The 18663-nt window shown below is 39.2% G+C and overlaps 1 protein-coding gene across 1 annotated transcript; it reads right to left on the bottom strand.

Moving 5' to 3' along the window:
* Window positions 1-4312: 4312 nt before the first annotated feature.
* Osi17 (DUF1676 domain-containing protein Osi17) lies at window positions 4313-8929 on the bottom strand. The gene is made up of 4 exons (XM_076319096.1): window positions 8284-8929; window positions 7971-8203; window positions 6560-7317; window positions 4313-4467 (listed from the first exon to the last, which is right to left on the bottom strand). Exons 1-4 carry the CDS (start codon window positions 8927-8929, stop codon window positions 4329-4331), a joined length of 1776 nt encoding a protein of 591 aa, XP_076175211.1. The 3' UTR covers window positions 4313-4328.
* Between the last annotated feature and the right edge of the window lie 9734 nt (window positions 8930-18663).

The raw sequence follows: 18663 nt of genomic DNA, 5'->3' as shown, positions 1-18663 counted from the left end.
GACGCTACCCACCGATTTGCGAGGCTAACCACCGAATGCCGGTTCGTACGAAGACAACGCGGTTTTATAGCCGATGGGAGCCACGTACGGTCGATGAATTTTGATCAGGGTACGTGTGGCCGGCTGAAAGGAAAGAAAGAAAGCCTCGTTATCTAGGGTGACGATGTTTTCACGGCTCCGCGTTACGTCTCTGTGCGTACGATTTTGGTTTCGACATCCACTCTTCCGCCCGTTTCCGTTTCAGACCATGGCCACAGCGTTCAGGTGTCCACCCGATCAGTCGTACCATTGGCGTTGGACTCCACTGTGCTCTCTGTCTTTGAATACCCAGGTAAGGTTTCGGGATAGACGGAAACCGTTTACTGCGTGAAAACTCGGTGGCGGTAAAGTGAAATTGCTCACGCGCCTGGTCGTGAGAGGAGAATAGATGAAAGTAAGAATGCTCTGAAAGGGGGATAACGAGGATCGTTAGAAACTGATTGGAAAGTGATTTTGGCGTTTATATATTCGTCACACCGTGTGGATGACCTAGCTCGATCAACGCCATTTTTTTGGTAACTAGTGGACGAATTCCTTTTTTCTTTTTTTTTTCTTTTATTATGGACGATACGATTTCCAGGGACACTTTAGGGGAGGATGCTTGATTTTTTGTAGGTTTTGTCTTGTGTAAGTTTCAAAGGTCATTTTTATCATTTTATTTCTACTATTAGCTGGCAAGTATCGAGTCGAATCCAACGAGCTAGAAAATAGGTATTCCTTTTTTATGTAAAATAAAATAATTGAAGATGAGCTTGAAAGGATTTGAATGAAACGTTATCACCTTGAAGATCCTCTGAAATAGTGTCGTCCACGATAAATAATATTTGGATTCGAGTCGAATCTAACGAGCTAGAAAATAGGTATTCCTTTTTTATGGAAAATAAAATAGTTGAAGATGAGCTTGAAAGGATTTGAATGAAACGTTATCACCTTGAAGGTCCTCTGAAATAGTGTCGTCCACGATAAATAATATTTGGATTCGAGTCGAATCTAACGAGCTAGAAAATAGGTATTCCTTTTTTATGTAAAATAAAATAATTGAAGATGAGCTTGAAAGGACCTGAATGAAATGTTATCACCTTAAAGATCACCTAAAGATGTATGTTTAGGTTTCTTCGATAAATGGATCCGGTGCTTTGCTTTTATACAAATTTTGCAACTGCGTTTCTTTCTTGCAAGCGACTCGTGGGTATTTTTACAATGTGAATAACGAATTGAGAAAGTTTTAAGAAAGCTAAGACAGACATTTAGGTTTCAAATTTTATTATCGGTGGCTCTATGACATTCTAATGAGAATATATCGATTAAGAATACTTTATTGTTTCTTCGGTAGCTATGAAAGAGAGAGTAACACGAAGAGGGACAGGTTTCTCACTTCCGTTATAATTGAAATACGCATCGTGTTTTAATAATATTTACGTAACACAAAGGAAATAATTCTTTTCGGATGATTTATTAAACGAAACAATGATACACATTGAAACTTCGAGGTAGTGTCATCGAAGCATCGTTTCTCTTTGTACAACAAACAACTTAGTTTCTAAACTTAATCGTTACACAATATAACAAATAATAATTGGGTATGGCACCCGAGAACGTATCAATAAATAATTCGGTAAAAATAAATAAATCCTTACGATCTAACATTAGGTGCACTCTCTTCGGAGACTCGTTCCTAATAATATACAGTGAGGGTAAATTATTCATCGATCGCTTCTGAATATCATACTCAGTGAGATACAGAAGAAGCAATTTCTTTCTTAATTTACAATATTTTCACGTTCAAGTTCGCGGAGCTTTTGAAACATTTATACATTTCTTTTCTCTCTTTCTATGTAACGTAATCCACTTTCGTTGAAAAATTGTGGAAAATTGCCACAGAATCCGTATTAAACCTAACACAACGATAACACAAAATTGTGCTCAGTCTTCTGGCAAGGTGTCAATCGTACAATATTCGACACTTTGTCAGAAAATCGTATTCAACTCCTTTCGACAATCGCACAGTCCCGAATACATCGAGCTCTCGTACATTCAAATATACAACATAACGAATAAATTAAATCTTGCACCGGTGAATTAAAATTCAATACCTTCGAAGACAAAGAAAACTGGTGCTTCTTACGAATTATCGACTCATTGTTCGCTGTACATTATCACCACTGTACCGCTAAATAAATTATATAATACGAAGGGTTGGAATCAAATCGAAGAGAAAGACAAGGACTTTCTCGTTCGATTCGATATACTTCGTGTATCGGGTTTATTTGCACGTAATCGTGCCACGAGCGCAAACATTGAAACTCTCGAGGAACAAATAAAAACCTCCTTGAACCCGGCGATAAAATACTAGTAAGTTGCTCGTTGCGTCACTACGGTTGGCACGTGAAATAACCTGAAAATCCTGCAGTCGTAGGAATTCCGTTTATCGCCATTTTCAAGTACTCGGCACCCGCGTCTCCTCGGAACGATTACGCGAATCGCGCATAGCGGAATCGATCGCTTAACCCACTTGCATCCAAAAGTGGAATAAGTTACCTGTATCGTCAAACGACCATCTTTTCAAAACTCATCTGTGTTTGTAATTTAAATATCGAGCTATGCGTGCCATCGACACTTGCTTCGTATCGTTAACAACGTATCATTTTTGCCAAATTGTAGATACATTGCATGTGTATTTCTAAAATGACAGAAATTTAAAAAGTAAATTTTTTAGAAAGATCAGAAATTGTGAGCTTGAGAGGGAATTGTTTAGTAGATACTTAATATTTAGCTGAAACAGTAAACTTTATGAAACAACGAGCGCAATTGACAGTCTCTTTTATACAAGGTGGTACGATTTCATTCGAAACGGCGCCGTATAGACTTTTGAGTTAAGTTAACGAGGTGTTGGAAATCTTTTGTGTTGCTGATTCAAAAGTCACGTTTCGATTTGTGTCGTTTTAAAAATACATGTGTGACATAGTTCAGAAACCAGGCGAGAAATATTCCGCTTCTCGATGCAAATGGGTCAATTCCTTGCGGCACGGTTGTTATACACGTAAAATGACCAGAACTATAAGATAAATTAGATGTTCAATTACGAGATGGGATAGTAACAATCCCACCATGCAACTCGTGTTATTTTAATTTTTGAGTTGAAAAATATCCTACCGTCCAGGTTACGAAAATGGCAGGACATCTTTGAACTCACTTTGCCCCAAAGAATTGAACTCGAATCGGGGACCTTCGTTTAATTTCTTATTGTGGGTTAAAAAGTATCCCACTATGCAGATTATTAAAAAGATAACTCATTTTTTAATCCACTATGTCCCAGAATTCAACGTATACAGGAGATATTCTTTTAATATTTCACAGTGGATAAAAAATATCTTACCCTGCAAAGTATTCAAAAAGTGGGATATTTTATCATTCACTATACTCCAAAGAGTTCAACTCATACTGAAAATTTTAAATAGAGTGATTTTAATTTTTCAGAGTGGATATAAAATATTTTACCCTGCAAAGTATTCAAAAGGTAGGATATTTTGTCATTCACTATAACCCAAAGAGTTCAACTCATGCTGAAGATTTTAAATAGAGTGATTTTTAATTTTTCAGAGTGAATAAAAAAAAACTTGCTCTGCAAAGTATTCAAAAAGTAGGATATTTTATCATCCACTATACCCCAAAGAGTTCAACTCATACTGAGGACTTTAGATAGAGGACCTAGAGTGATTTTAATATTTCACAGTAAATAAAATATATCCTACTCTGCAAAGTAATCAAAAAGTGGGATATTTTATCACCCATTATGCTTCAAAGAGTTCAACTTTTACTAAGAACCTTAGATAGAGTGATTTTAATTTTTCATAATGGATAAAAAATATCCTATTCAGCAAAGTATTCAAAAAGTGGGATATTTTATGATCCACTATGCTTCAAAGAATTCAACTCATATCGAGGACCTTAGATAGAGTGATTTTAATTTTCCAAAATGGATAAAAAATATCCTACTCTGCAAAGTATTCAAAAAGTGGGATATTTGATCACCCACTATGCTTCTAAGAGTTCAACTCATATCGAGGACCTTAGCTCGAGTGATTTTAACTGTTCACAGTGGATTAAAAAATATCCCACTAAGCATGGTACTAAAAAAGTGGGAAATTTTTGAACCCACAATGCCCGAAAGCATACCTCGTATCGGGGGCCTGTACGCGCAGCGCGCGTCGCGTACGTCGACGCGTGGCGCGTCGTCGCGGGTCCCCCTGGTTTCTTTGATCGATGAGAAAAAGTCGAAAATCAGGTTTTTACTCGGTGTTTATGTGACACGGGTACATTCTCAAACAATCACCACCATCTTGACCCAATCTGGCCGCACTGAGGTATTTGTGGAACTTCTGACTGGACGAACTCTCGGTACCTGCTCTCTTCAGCTCCAAGGGGTCTCTGGAAAAAAATAAAAACTTGTTAATCGAACTCTCGACACAGTCCCACATTGGAAGCATCCATACTCGTTCCGCAAGTGGTGTTTCAATGGATTCGTATTTGCGTTTAACTAATATTCGTGTCACTTTTGTCGTTTAGTTGATCCAGGGGTTGGAGAGGGGTCTCGTTGACGATTTTTTGCAAATAAACGAGTGGCAAGTTCTTCTCGAGAGGACAGAGATGGCGTTTCTGGCGGAACTAACGATTCCACGTTCTAGCCGGAGCAATTTCTACGATGCTGGTCGCGATCGCGGGCATTGTTGCTTGTGAATGGCTGCGAACAGCGACTGGCTGGAAAGAACGTGGCGAGAAAAACGAGACAGGGCCGCGTGGAACGTGATTCGACGTTCCGATTCGAGTGATTCGGGACGATGGCCACCTTTCTCTTTGTAATCGACGCCTTGCGATCATCGAAATTCGAGTTCAACGTGCGAGCGCGTAATTGTATCGAAATGTTCGCCAAGCGTGTACAGGTGCCATAAGAGTTATTCGAAAAGAGGTCGTTGGAGGTTAAATATTTCCTTGAAGGTACATTTTATCCTCTTTGGTGAGTTTCTAGCCTCGAGGTTTAATTCTAAGCAGAAAAGTAACGAACGAGTCAAGTACCTTTCACTTTTCTATTTTTTCAAAAGTGTCGAGTTTTAATTTTCCATTGGAAGAGTATCGAAAAGATGGGGTATCCCACTGTTTATAAAGTGTTAGTAGTATACTGCTCGAAATAATTGGAATTCCTACTGCAGTAATTTTGTCACGTGCCAGCATGCTGTATATAGAGAGGCCTAAATTGGACTACTTTCGACACTTCCTTAATTTGTAAAGTAAAGAAATATTATTCTGTATTTATTAAGCAATATGCCGGAAGACATACGCGATAAATATTCTAGCAATTTTAACTATTTATTAATGTGATTCGAATTATGTTGTCTCGCCGTGCGTTAAAGTCTCCCTAAAAGTACTACTCTATCGAAAACAAAGAATCCCCTCATTCACTGATACTTTCTCCACTCTCCTGCACTGTGTCGAATTCCTTAATTATTTTAAAGAAATTACAACGCGTGCACCAACTGTCGAGTAACTTTGCTATTTAAACTATTCATCACCGTGCGTTGAAGTCTCCCTAAAAATCGAATGTAGTTTGAATTATGTAGCCTCACCGTGCGTTAAAGTCTCCCTAAAAGTATTACTCTATCGAGAACAAAGAATCCCTTCATTCACTGATACTTTCTCCATTCTCCTGCATTGTGTCGAATTCCTTAATTATTTCAAACAAATTACAACGCATGCACCAATTGTCGAGTAACTTTGCTATTTAAACTATTTATCACCGTGCGTTAAAGTCTCTCTAAAAATCGAATGTGGTTTGAATTATGTGGCCTCACCGTGCATTAAAGTCTCCTTAAAAACATTACAAAGAATCCCCTTCTTCACTGATACATATTTCGAAAAAATTACAATGCATGCACCAACTGTCAAGTAACATTGCTATTTAAACCAATATTGATCACCGTGCGTTGAAGTCTCCCTAAAAATCGAATGTGGTTTGAATTATGTAGCCTCACCGTGCGTTAAAGTCTCCTTAAAAATATTAAAAAGAATCCCCTTTTTCACTGATACATATTTCGAAAAAATTACAATGCGTGCAACTGTCGAGTAACATTGCTATTTAAACTATTTATCACCGTGCGTTAAAGTCTCTCTAAAAATCGAATGTGGTTTGAATCATGTAGCCTCACCGTGCGTTAAAGTCTCCTTAAAAACATTACAAAGAATCCCCTTCTTCACTGATACATATTTCGAAAAAATTACAACGCATGCACCAACTGTCAAGTAACATTGCTATTTAAACCAATATTGATCACCGTGCGTTGAAGTCTCCCTAAAAATCTTACTCTCCCCGAAACAAACGAAATCGTCCCTATAGTATTTGCTCTCGAATAGCAGAGAACTTTATAATTATCCCGAGCAGTGTAATTGCATAAATTGCATACACCGTGGCCGATCTCACGATCGAATTAACCGGTTGATTGCGTTCTCCAGCCACCGAGGTCCGTACCTGGATAGTTCGTTCGACACGAGGTTACTATGCGGCGAGTAAACGGCCGGGTTCTTGTACATGCTGCAGACCAGCCTCTCTCGACACGTTTCCTCGAAGAATCGCAGCTGTTTGAATATGTCCTCCAATCGACCGACTATCGGTCCATAGTACTCGTCGTCTAGATCCTGTCGTTGCTTGACGACTGGTATCTTCGTCTCCGCTTGGGAGCTCTTCGCGGAAATCTGTCGCGGATTCTGCTGACCGAAAACGGTGTACGATGTTTTCACGTTAGTGGCAACTGGCAACGAAGCTGACGCAAGATTACCAGGTGGCAGAGGAACGTTCGCAACTGGATTGACGATTGGAGAGGGTGCTTGCACTATTGGTCGACGATTGTTATCGATGTAGGCCGAGTAGGCCAGATGATGAGCCGAGACTGGTCTCTTTTCTTGGAACGATGATTGTAATGGTTGAGCGTTGGCTGCATATTGAGGCACAGCGTATGCTCCAGGGTAGTTGGGCGCTGGATACGGGGCTGGAAGCACTCCTGGAGCACGTACTGGAACCGTAGCCGCGGCCATTGGCTCGTGTTGGTAGTCGGGGTCCTCGTAAGGCTCGATGCCCCACTCCTTCAGCTCTTCCATGTCCTTTCTGTACTGGATGTGAGGATGAGCGTAGTCGTAGGTGTCCAGATCCTCGTCCTCGTGATGATGATGGTGATTGTGGTAGGTGGGTACCGGTACTGGAACCGGAACGTGATGGTGGTGATGAGCTATCTGCGAATAGAAGCGAGTATTAAAATTGATGTCAACGGTTATCGGATGAATCTAAAGTCTCGTCAAGCTGCAATTTTATCGAAACGATTCCACCGATCTACTTTCTACGTTTACTTTTTAGGAATGTACTTACAAACGCAAGATCCAATATGTTTTGATACACTTGGTTCTATTTCGAACCAATTTCTGTAGCGATAAATGATGGAAAGTGTAATGTAAGTAAGCATTGACCATTTCTTGTTGGTATAAAATGGAAAAATTTGTATAGAAACGAGGAGAATCGAGTAGAAAGAATTGTAGCCATTTTAAGACGAAGTATCGTTAATGATTAAAATTGGTAAGACCAATATTGGGGTATTTGAGAGGAAAAGTAGCAAAGGTATCGTGCTAAGTAAGAATGTTGATCAAGTGAAACTAATGGTAAGCTCAAAATGAACTATCGTTAATGAAAAAAATTACTAAGATCAATATACTCGAAAGTAGTAAAAGTGTAAAAAGGTGTACAAATACAGAGTTTACGAATACAGAAATAGAGATCAAAAGTATACAATGTTAAGCGAATCATAGTCGATAAAATGTTTAGACATCTCTAAAAAAGACGAGACGACTCTCGTAACGTTCAAATTCCACCTACTGCGCTACGTAACAATTACCTGATGATGATGATGATGGTACTTGGTGGAATGCGCGGTGTAGTAGCTCGAGCAGAGCTTGAAAACGTGGGCAAACGCTGGTATGAAGAAGAGCAACAACTTGAGGAACAACTTCTTCGCGGTGCCGACACCGAACAGAAACGGTATCACGAACATGAACTTCAATTTGATCAGCTTGATGATGAGCAGTAACGCCAGGAAGCTCGTCAGCAGCTTGTTCTGTATGAACTTCCCTAAAACCAGAACACGGATTAGACCAACCGGGACACCGTGCAACCATTGCGACACCATTTCTCCTAAACGAAAGTCGTACTTATTTTCTTAAAGATCCTGCCCTGGCTCTCCAGGCCACGCTGACCAAAGTCCACCCTGACCAAGGCACCATTTTCATCCACCTCGCGTGGACTGATCTTCACCGCAGCTCCATCGAAGAAGAACTCGGGCAACTGGATCTGGTAGTCCCTGGTCGCTAAAAACTTCACCGCCCTCCTTCTCAACGCGTTGGTCACTTCCTCCAAAGGTGACTGCCCTTCGTCGAACTCCCGACCTCCCTCCCCACCTCGCTGCTCTTCACTTTCCTCTTCGTTGCAATCGGTCTGGCTCGACCCTTCCACCAGGTTCTCGTCCAAATCCTTCCCGCGACACGTCCCGTAGTCCAAGCTGTTCCTCGTGAGAGTCAGACCGTCGAAAACCGTGACGTTGCCCCGATCCACGAACACATTGTCCAGGTACGTGTAAGCGTTCCTCTGTATACAAGAGAACGTGACAGACTTGTCGCAGTCCCTGAGCAGACCGTTCCACAGTTCGTTGCCGGTCTCGTTGGTCAGCAGCCGGTCCACGTGGAGGATCTTCGCGTAGGATCTCAGACTCTTCAAGCTGAAGAAGCCGCTACCATGAACCACGGAGACACACACCAACACCAGCACTGTCCTCCCGATAGTGTTCCACGGGGTCCACATTACTGTTCTCGGGGTAAACACCGGTCTCTATGAACACCGACGGTGGTCTCCACCGGGAGACTAGATTCTGAAGGTTGAAAACGGACACTAGTTTCAACTCTCGGTAACACCCTGAGAAGAAGAACACCACGTGCACCCTTCCGTCGCACACGAGATCCCCCCTCCAAATTCGACCTCGTAGCGATTAACCGAACGAGCTCTCTCAAGCCATCCACGCACGATGGAGACGTATCGTCCGGCTGGCACAATTCCGTTGCACCGCAGACTTCCAGACCGATACCTTCGACATGTCCGTCACCTGGGTCGCATGTCACGTCGTCGTCGATTCACCGGCTTTGGCCCTCTTCCTCTTCTCTCGTTGGTCGCGAGACGCGCTCCGTTCGATCTCCCGCTCAAAACTAACCACGAGCCACTCGGTTCCCGGTTACAATTCACCCGTGAGCGTCAAGTGTGTCAAAGGCCCTCCTACTCCCGTACCGCGGCCGGCTCCGTGGAAGGTCATTATCGTCTCCTCTCCGGCTGCAACCGGCCGCGCTCGCGAGTTTACACGCACGCGTGAGGCCGGCGAGGCGTTCACCGGCACGTTGGTGTACGCCTCCCTACTAACGTCGGTGTGTCTTTTTCGGACGTTTCGTATGCACCGCGACGTCTATTCGGCAGCCTCGTTGGCTCCGCTCGCGGTGAAAGCGGATGGAAACTGGCACTTCGCTCGACGAGCCACGAGTATCGCCAGGCGTGTTTTGGTTTCGATTATTTCCCTCGAGATGGACGGGGGTTACGTTGTAACGACTGCGAGCAAAGGTTTGTGATTCGGAACGGGGGAGTGTGTTGTAATCTTCATTTTTCGCGATTGTACGGTTGGAAGGAACTTTGAACAATCTTACTGCAATTGGAAGACTAGTTTGGGGGGCAGAGTGTGGTATAATTTTCATTTTGGAGATTATACGAAAAGATGGAAGTTTTGAGAATCTTATTATGATTGGTAGATGGGTTTAGGGAGACAGAGTGTGTTATAATTTCGTTTGGGGTATTACTAGGTTGTTCGATAAATTTTATTATTTATTATTATTACAACCTATTATATGGAAAGAAGGAACTTCGAAGAATCTTACTGCAATTGGAAGACAAGTTTGGGGGGCAGAGTGTGGTATAATTTTTATCTTGGAGATTATACGAAAAGATGGAAGTTTTGAGAATCTTATCATAATTGGTAGATGGGTTTAGGGAGTCAGAGTGTGTTATAATTTCGTTTGGGGTATTACTAGGTTGTTGGATAAGTTTTGTCGTTCGATAAAACTTATTGAACAGTATAGTACTAGGTTGCTCGATAAATTTTATTATTTATTATTATTACAACCTATTATATGGAAAGAAGCAATTTCGAAGAATCTTACTGCAATTGGAAGACTAGTTTGGGGGGCAGAGTGTGGTATAATTTTTATTTTGGAGATTATACGAAGAGATGGAAGTTTTGAGAATCTTATCATATTTGGTAGATAGGTTTAGGGAGACAGAGTGTGTTATAATCTACATTTTTGGAGATTGTATGGTGGGAAGGAACTTTGAACAATCTTACTGCAATTGGAAGACAAGTTTGGGGACAGAGTGTGGTATAACTTTCATTTTGGAGATTATACGAAGAGATGAAACTTTTGAGAATCTTATCATAACTGGAAGATTATTTATTATTATTACAACCTATTATATGGAAAGAAGGAACTTCGAAGAATCTTATTGTCGTTGGAAAACATGTTTTTAGACGAGGTTAGTGAGTTGTAATTTACATTTTGGAAATTATATGGAAGGAACACTGAAGAATCTTATTGTAGTTGGAAGACAAGTTTTAGGGGGCGGAGTGTGTTATAATTTTCATTTTGGAGATTGTACGATAGGAAGAAACTTTGAAGAATACTCTAAATTACACCTAGGTCACATAGGTCATGATTCTTATTCAGATAAAAGTTTCGAACGACGGATGAAAGTCTTTCGAGAAGAGTATATTTTGCGACTAAATTATTTTCTGAGTCTATCGACGATATATGTATATATTTAAAATTAGATAAGAAGAAGGAACGTTAAAGAATTTTATTGCAATTGGAGAATGAGAATGTGAGGGACTTAGACCTTCTAGATCCAAATTCATAGATAAAAGTTTCGAACGACAAATGAAATTTTCTGGGGGGGAAGTGTAGTTTGTAATAACAACAAGGGTTAAAGGCAACGTTTATGGTTGGGAGGGAGGTGTTGTTATAAAGACCAAGGTCTCTAAAATTCAAATTCTTATCATGAAAGATATGTCACTGGGGGATAGACTTTTTTTAATTGTAAGAAGAAAGTGGTATCCAATTGTTAATTGCAATTTCAACCAATCAATTGATCATTTGTCGATTGAAATTTTAGTCGACGTAGTTAGTAATACGAGGTTTACGCGGTGTCTAGCGACCGGATGTTACATCGTCGCACACGCACTGCGTACGGTGATTTAGATCTTAAGATTGGAGTGTTATCTCACAACGAGGTTGATGACTGCCTTGTGTTTACTAATGGGTTTAACGTCAGAGTTTTTTACTTTTGGGAAAATTAATTTCATTTACTCATGGAAATGTCCTACGAGTGTCTGAACTCGTTTTCATTTACGAATTGAAACAAAATAATATTATTATTAATATATTTTGTTTAATTTATGTATATATACGACGGTTGTCTGGAGAAAGTCATGAATTTTCCTGGGGAACACGCAATGTTGCTCACATTGCAGCATTCTGAATCAATATTTTTCTACGTAGACGTTTTGAGTATCTACAAATTAGCATTTAAACGTCGTTTATGAATGAACAGCGTGACTCTCTATGTAGATTAAAATTTAGGTTGTGATTCACAAATGAATGACGCTACTACGGTCGATGATGCTACTACCAAGCATTGAAATCACTCGATGGACGTTCACATCAATCTTACGCTCACAGATTCATTTCTTAAAAACTAGTTTCATTATTTGTGTTCAAATGGTGTAATTTTCTTCATAATCTCTAAAATAGTGTAATTTTCCACAGTGTCTAAAATTCAAATTCTTTCCTTAACAAATCCATACAGTTATATTATATTACTATGCAATAAAAATTCCAGTAACCACAATTTCTTAACAATTCAGGTACTGGTATCAGAGTAACATATAGTTATGCTTTTTCTTTTTCATAAAATTCGTAGTTCGTTTAATATCCGCTACAATGATAAAAGAGCTACAAAAGTTAATATACAAATATCTTACGTTTATTTAATAACAAGTCTCTCTTAAAAGAAACTACCAATATGTTATACGCATTGCAAAAATTGTTAGCTGAAGCACTCCTTGGAAATTTTCTCTGTATAATTCACCTGCTTGTTCCCTCTCAACCGTCGCTATTCTTACTTTAAATAATGAAAAACAGTTTTGTACTTTTAAATCGTTTCTTGGAAAGTTACACAGACCTCCAAATCCATGTGCGTCACGTCCCAGATTTGTTACTTTGTTCATCCGTTAAGAACTTCACCCAACAGATCCGGCATAAAATACGAAAGAGTTTGGAAACGTATTTGCATTTCCAAGACACGCTCCGGGAGACCCAAATTCTCCACGATTATTATTCCCGAGGAACACTCGTGTCCAGATTACTCGTTGCTCGCGATCCGATGTATTTTTCCAGGTTTTAATAATCTATGCTCTAATTAGTAATAAATATGGAGAGGTTGACCGATAAAACGAACACATGGAGTAGTTCACCGCTTCCCAGGAAATTATTTTTCCGCCAGAAGCAGCGAATTGTCGGACCGTTGCAGTGTTTATGTGCCGTCAGACCGGTCTGGTACGATCTTGCAAGTGATCCAGTTCGATGATCGTTTCGTTCGCCGCGAGACGCGGATCGACTGGCAATTTTCAGCATTCGTCTCGTCGTTGACTTTCGACGAAATTTGTTTAGGTGGAACACCGTGGAGGAAAAGAGGCGACGAGGGGGGAAAAAAAAAGTGGAACGCGAGAGTGAAATTCGGAACGCAGCGCGAAAAACAACGAACGGAGCGGCGATACGCAAAGAAGACCACCGAGTGGAATATTAAGTAACTTCATCTAGTCGTAACTTCCCGTATCGAGGTTAATTGTCGTGGAAGACGTCGCGGAGTACAAGATTCGCGGGGAGTTCAGCCCGATCCGCCAATTTGAATTCTTTATAACAACGGGGAGGGGGTTAATTGTACCGTGACGCGCTCTTATCTGGAGCAGAGTCGTGGATTCGATAATGGCGTCCTTCTTCCGACCAGAGATTATTTTTCCCGGTAGTCCTTGAATTTTCTTCGTCTTCTTTTCTTTCATTCTATTACGATGATACGTCGATGGACGAGATAACGCTGATGGGAAACTTTCAACGTTTCGCGTTGGAAATATATTACGTGATCATTTTTTTTCGTGGAACGACGAAGATGGAGATGTCAACAATAATGTTAAACTCGGGGAAGTCTCGATTATGTAAAGAAAATAATCATTTTACGAAAATTGGATACAATTTCTTCGAATATTTCTTCGCAGATTAAAAGTTATACAGGAGCAACTTTTTTAGTGTTATTTCTTATTAGTTTAAACAGCTTTAGAAACAATGGAACTATTTCTAATGTTTCGTCGGGTAAGAGTTATGCGAGGGTGAATGATAACAATTTTTCGAATATTGATTCCTACTAGTTTAAAGACCTCCAGGAACAATATAATTCTTCAACTGTTTTTAATTATTTTTTTATATTAGGTGTTATAAGAGCGTGAATAGTCATTTGTCCAATGTTATTTCTCACTACTTTAAAGTTTCAAGACCCTTAGAAACAATACAATTCTATTCGGTAATTTATGTGGATTGTGCAATTTTTTAAACACTTTCTATTAGTTTAAAGACCTCTAAAGGTAGCATAATTTTGTTCTGAAACACTTCTCAACACCTTTTGTAAACCACAGAGTATTGTACAGAAATAAGTAAAATGGCTCTGATGAAAGGGTCGATTTCTTCTTTAAAATCTAAGAACAACAGGAACGAAATGTTTGCAATCCTTATGAAGATTTACATTAACTTCTGCAGAGATACTCACGTCACCTATAGTTCCGATACACCTGATATCCCAACAAATTACAAAGAATCTAAACGAATAAATTGCCTTATTATCGTAATAAAACTATCGGTGATTACACATAACATCCTAACTAATGGGACAATCATTTCCAACTAAGTTTCCTAAATATTTCTCTTCTCTCCAATACTTCGTCATACTTATCTCTTTGACCTTCGTAGATTCTAAACTTCTTAACGAGGCAATCCATGTTTCCATTAACATAACATTATTCTCCACTTTCCACGTAATTCCGTGTCATTTTTTATCCGTTCTTTCAAACGACTATACTCAAAAACTGTGACAAACATCGTTCCCCCAAGAATCCATCGACGATCGAAGGAACTTCGAGGAAAGGAGGAAGTCGTAACCTGTGTCATAAATGTCGTTCTGCTACGAATTCTCGGACACCTCCGCCTCGAGGTTTTCACTAATAGATTGTTGGTGAAGGTGTTCCCATTATACGGACTGGCGACTTCAATGCGTTACACTGGCAACCTACATCCAACTCGAAGAAACGATAAGCGCGTTATCGTAGCTTCGGGCGTTGTTCCAGCTGCCGTATTAGCGATCAAGGAGAAATGGTTTCAATGTCGTTTCGTCGTTGATGGAACAATCCGACCTTGAAGTATGCGTTTTTTTTTTCACTGCAACGTTCGCGATCTTCCGCGCGAACGAAATTACTTCGAATGGAGATGGTATCGTCCGAAGTAAATTCCAGAGACCAGATGGTAACACGTAGATTTGAATTTTAATTGGTTAAATTTGAATTAGAATCTCATAAAATTTTTATCTCAAAGCTACCATCCGTTCCGTTAGAGAAAGGAGAAAGGTATCGGAACTATCTGTTGTTAAATTTAAATATTACTTCTATCCTTGGCTACGGACATTTTACTCACAAATAATGAGAGATTTAGCCTAATTGTGTTATCTACAGGACTGAGAAACGAATTTTGTGTAATAGTTTTTTCATACCTTTGCCTAGAAACTTGTTGGAAAAAATCCGGGCCACTCTGTACAACTGTATTGAGGTTAGATTTTATAACAGCATTTTCAGCAACACCTCTTGGCACACACATACATTTACCTTCGCATAATATATTCGTGCAAATACTTTCTCACGAACCTCGTAGAGACGTTTAATAATAATTGGCACCTTTCATCTCTTCCTTCCCTAGTTTCTTTTTTTTTTTAGACATCGGTGAGTATTGGAAATATTCATGCATTCACATTTGAACGATCCACTCTGTACGTAATTCACGATGAGAAATATAATTCTCGCCATTGACAGTCGCGTCTTTATTACGCAAAGAAGGAAAGTGTGCGTATCGTATATCAAATAGGATAATGCTACGGAAAGGCGAGGTGCAGTCTGCTTTCAAACTTAACCTAAAAATCATCGCGACGCAACGAGGCATGCGAACAATTACGAGCTCGCAGCGTTCAACACGGATGCAGCGTGATCACATGATTCGTCATTGGCGCCGGTGATTTACCCGCGTCATCGTCGGTGTAGCCTGAGAAAAATCGGGCGGGTCAGAGTCGACGTTGGGCCCCGTTTGGAATGAATTCCATTGACCTACTATCGATTTGACTGGTGGACAGGTAGGTAGGTTGGGGCCCCGCGGGCCCATCGACCACCAAAAAGTGATCGCGCGGGAATGAAATTTTATGTGCGAGTCTCGTGTGCATCTCCCCCTCCGGCCATTTCTCTTTTCGCCTCGGCACTCCGATACCCATGGCGAAACAACGGGCCCGTTCTGTTCCGGGACAGCCTAGATTCGAGATTAGGCGTTTCTCGATACACGGAGATCGACCGCTGATACTCTTTCGTGTTGCCTCGTCCGTACCGATGGGATTTAAAACGTTTCGAAACATTTAGTGGAGAATAATTTGAATATTCTGTAGGTATTCGAACAGTACGAGTGAATTTTTAATATTTAAGTATTCTAATAATACGGGCAAACTGTGAATATTCGAATAGTACGAATGAATTTCGAATATTTGAGTATTCGAATGGCTAGGTATTCGAAAACTACGAGTGAATATTTAATATTATATTTAAGTATTGTAATACTACGAGTAAACTGTGAATATTCGAATAGTACGAATGAATTTCGTATATTTGAGTATTCGAATGGTTAGGTATTCGAACAGTACGAGTGAATTTTTAATAATTGAGTATTTTAATACTACGAGTAAACTGTGAATATTCGAATAGTACGAATGAATTTCGAATATTTGAGTATTCGAATGGCTAGGTATTCGAACACTACGAGTGAATTTTTAATATTTAAGTATTCTGATACTACGAGTAAACTGTGAATATTCGAATAGTACGAATGAATTTCGAATATTTGAGTATTCGAATACTACAAATAAACCTTGATGTTCAAATAATTCAATAATTCAGTACTTTGAATGGACATCAAATATTTGAGTATTCGAATACTACAAATAAATCTTGTTGTTCGAATAGTTCAATAATTCAATACTTTGAATGGACATCAAATATTTGAGTATTCGAATACTACAAATAAACCTTGATGTTCGAATAATTCAATAATTCAATACTTTGAATGGACATCAAATATTTGAGTATTGGAATACTACAAATAAACCTTGATGTTCAAATAATTCAATAATTCAATACTTTGAATGGACATCGAATATTTGAGTATGTGAATACTACAAATAAACCTTGATGTTCGAATAGTTTAATAATTCAATACTTTGAATGGACATCAAATATTGATGTCCTCTTAGCCGAATTTGAGTATTCGAGTACTATATATGAACTTAAAATACTTGAGTAGTCGAACACTATGATCGAACTTCGAATATAGTAATGAACGCTTAGATCTTTAACTCATTGGTTCATCTTCTTCGGTACAAGTGATTACCTGTCTAGAAAGATAAATTATGCACCAATTGATATTGTACATATGTAATAATTTATACCTAGGTAGACCTGTTTGTAACATCGTGCCATTTATTATAAGTATTAACACGCTTTTAGTGAGTAACTAGTTACCCACTTATGTAGGTCTTTTAATACACAAGTATTAACTTGAATTTTTTATTCGAGGAGAAGTGAGGATGATTTTCAAGATTAGCGAAATGCTTTATGAATATTCCTGCTACTTTTTCTTCGGCTAAGAGGATCTTTTTTGTAGCTCGAAGCATATCCAATGGCCGCAAAAAGTACTGCTTACCACCGGAGAATGTAAACAGATTAGTTTTTCTTTGAAATCGTTAATTGAATGTTCGAAGGATTTGTTTTGTAGTCCACAGCATATAAATACTGCGAACATTCAGTATTAGAGTGATATTCAAACAGTATTCGGCTATTAAAGTGTTTTGGATAGTGTATGACTACTCAAATGTTCGCAAAGAATACGACTATTCAAATATTCGTATGGTATTCGATTACTCAAGCATTCGGACAGTATTTAAATACTTTAGTATTCGAATAGTATTTAAATACTTGAGTATTCGAATAGTATTTAAATACTTGATTATTCCAACAGTATTTAAATACTTGAGTATTCGAATAGTATTTAAATACTTGATTATTCCAATAGTATTTAAATACTCGATTATTCCAACAGTATTTAAATACTTGAGTATTCGAATAGTATTTAAATACTCGAGTATTCGAACAGCATTTAAATACTTGAGCATTCGAAAAGTTTTTAAATACTTAAGTATTCGAATAGTATTTAAATACTTGAGTATTCCAACAGTATTTAAAAGCTTGATTATTCCAACAGTATTTAAATGCTTGATTATTCCAACAGTATTTAAATGCTTGAGTATTCAAAAAGTATCTAATAGAAAAGTAGTCAAATTCTACCACCACTTGTACAATTTCCCAGATAGAAGAAAGAAAACATATTTCTGGGCGAAATCACCAATTTTTTCGAACAAATTACTTCCTCGATCATCCCAGGAACCTAATAAAAATTACCTAACAGTGGATCAGAATCTTATACCTCGTGCCACATACTTTGTCAACCCATGATGTTTCCTTCTCCCGTACTTACCTTCTCGTCCTTGACCCCGAGCGTTTTAATTAATCCTGGAATCCGTTTAACCCCTTTACTTCGAGTCTCATTCGATAGAGCGTCTTGGAATCGGAGTTCAAAGTCGTCCATTGCTGTTCTTGAATCGTTGACCCGTATACATTTCCCAGAATCCGTTGACTTTATGGAAATTCTTCTCCACCAGGAAGATCCTAAAATCTGATAAACACGATCAGCTTGTACATTTGGTCTTTAATCTCCTCCCAACCGACGTTCAATTTTTTAATCCTCGATGTTCGCGGAATCTTGACAACGTCAACATTCTTAGATCATTCGAGCCCACCTAACACGACAATGTTTGCCCGTTAGAAATCGTAGGGTATATTAACAAACCCAATGCTAACTGGTCCTGATTGATGTACGGTTAGATCGGGGCGAGTAAACGAGAAAGAGAAATTTGTGACTGGTCAAAGTAGGTGAACGATTCGTGTCGAGGTTCTACCGTGGCTTGTGAGTTACCCAAAAACCGTCAATCGTAGCCTAACTATTCGATTTGGAAGTCAGGGAGGTGTCGGGGACGTAGAGATG

The sequence above is a fragment of the Ptiloglossa arizonensis genome, chromosome 8, assembly GCF_051014685.1.
Source record: "Ptiloglossa arizonensis isolate GNS036 chromosome 8, iyPtiAriz1_principal, whole genome shotgun sequence".
In the NCBI taxonomy this organism is placed as follows: Eukaryota; Metazoa; Arthropoda; class Insecta; order Hymenoptera; family Colletidae; genus Ptiloglossa; species Ptiloglossa arizonensis.
Note: the sequence above shows the minus strand (reverse complement) of the source record. Positions and strands in the feature narration are given on the sequence as shown.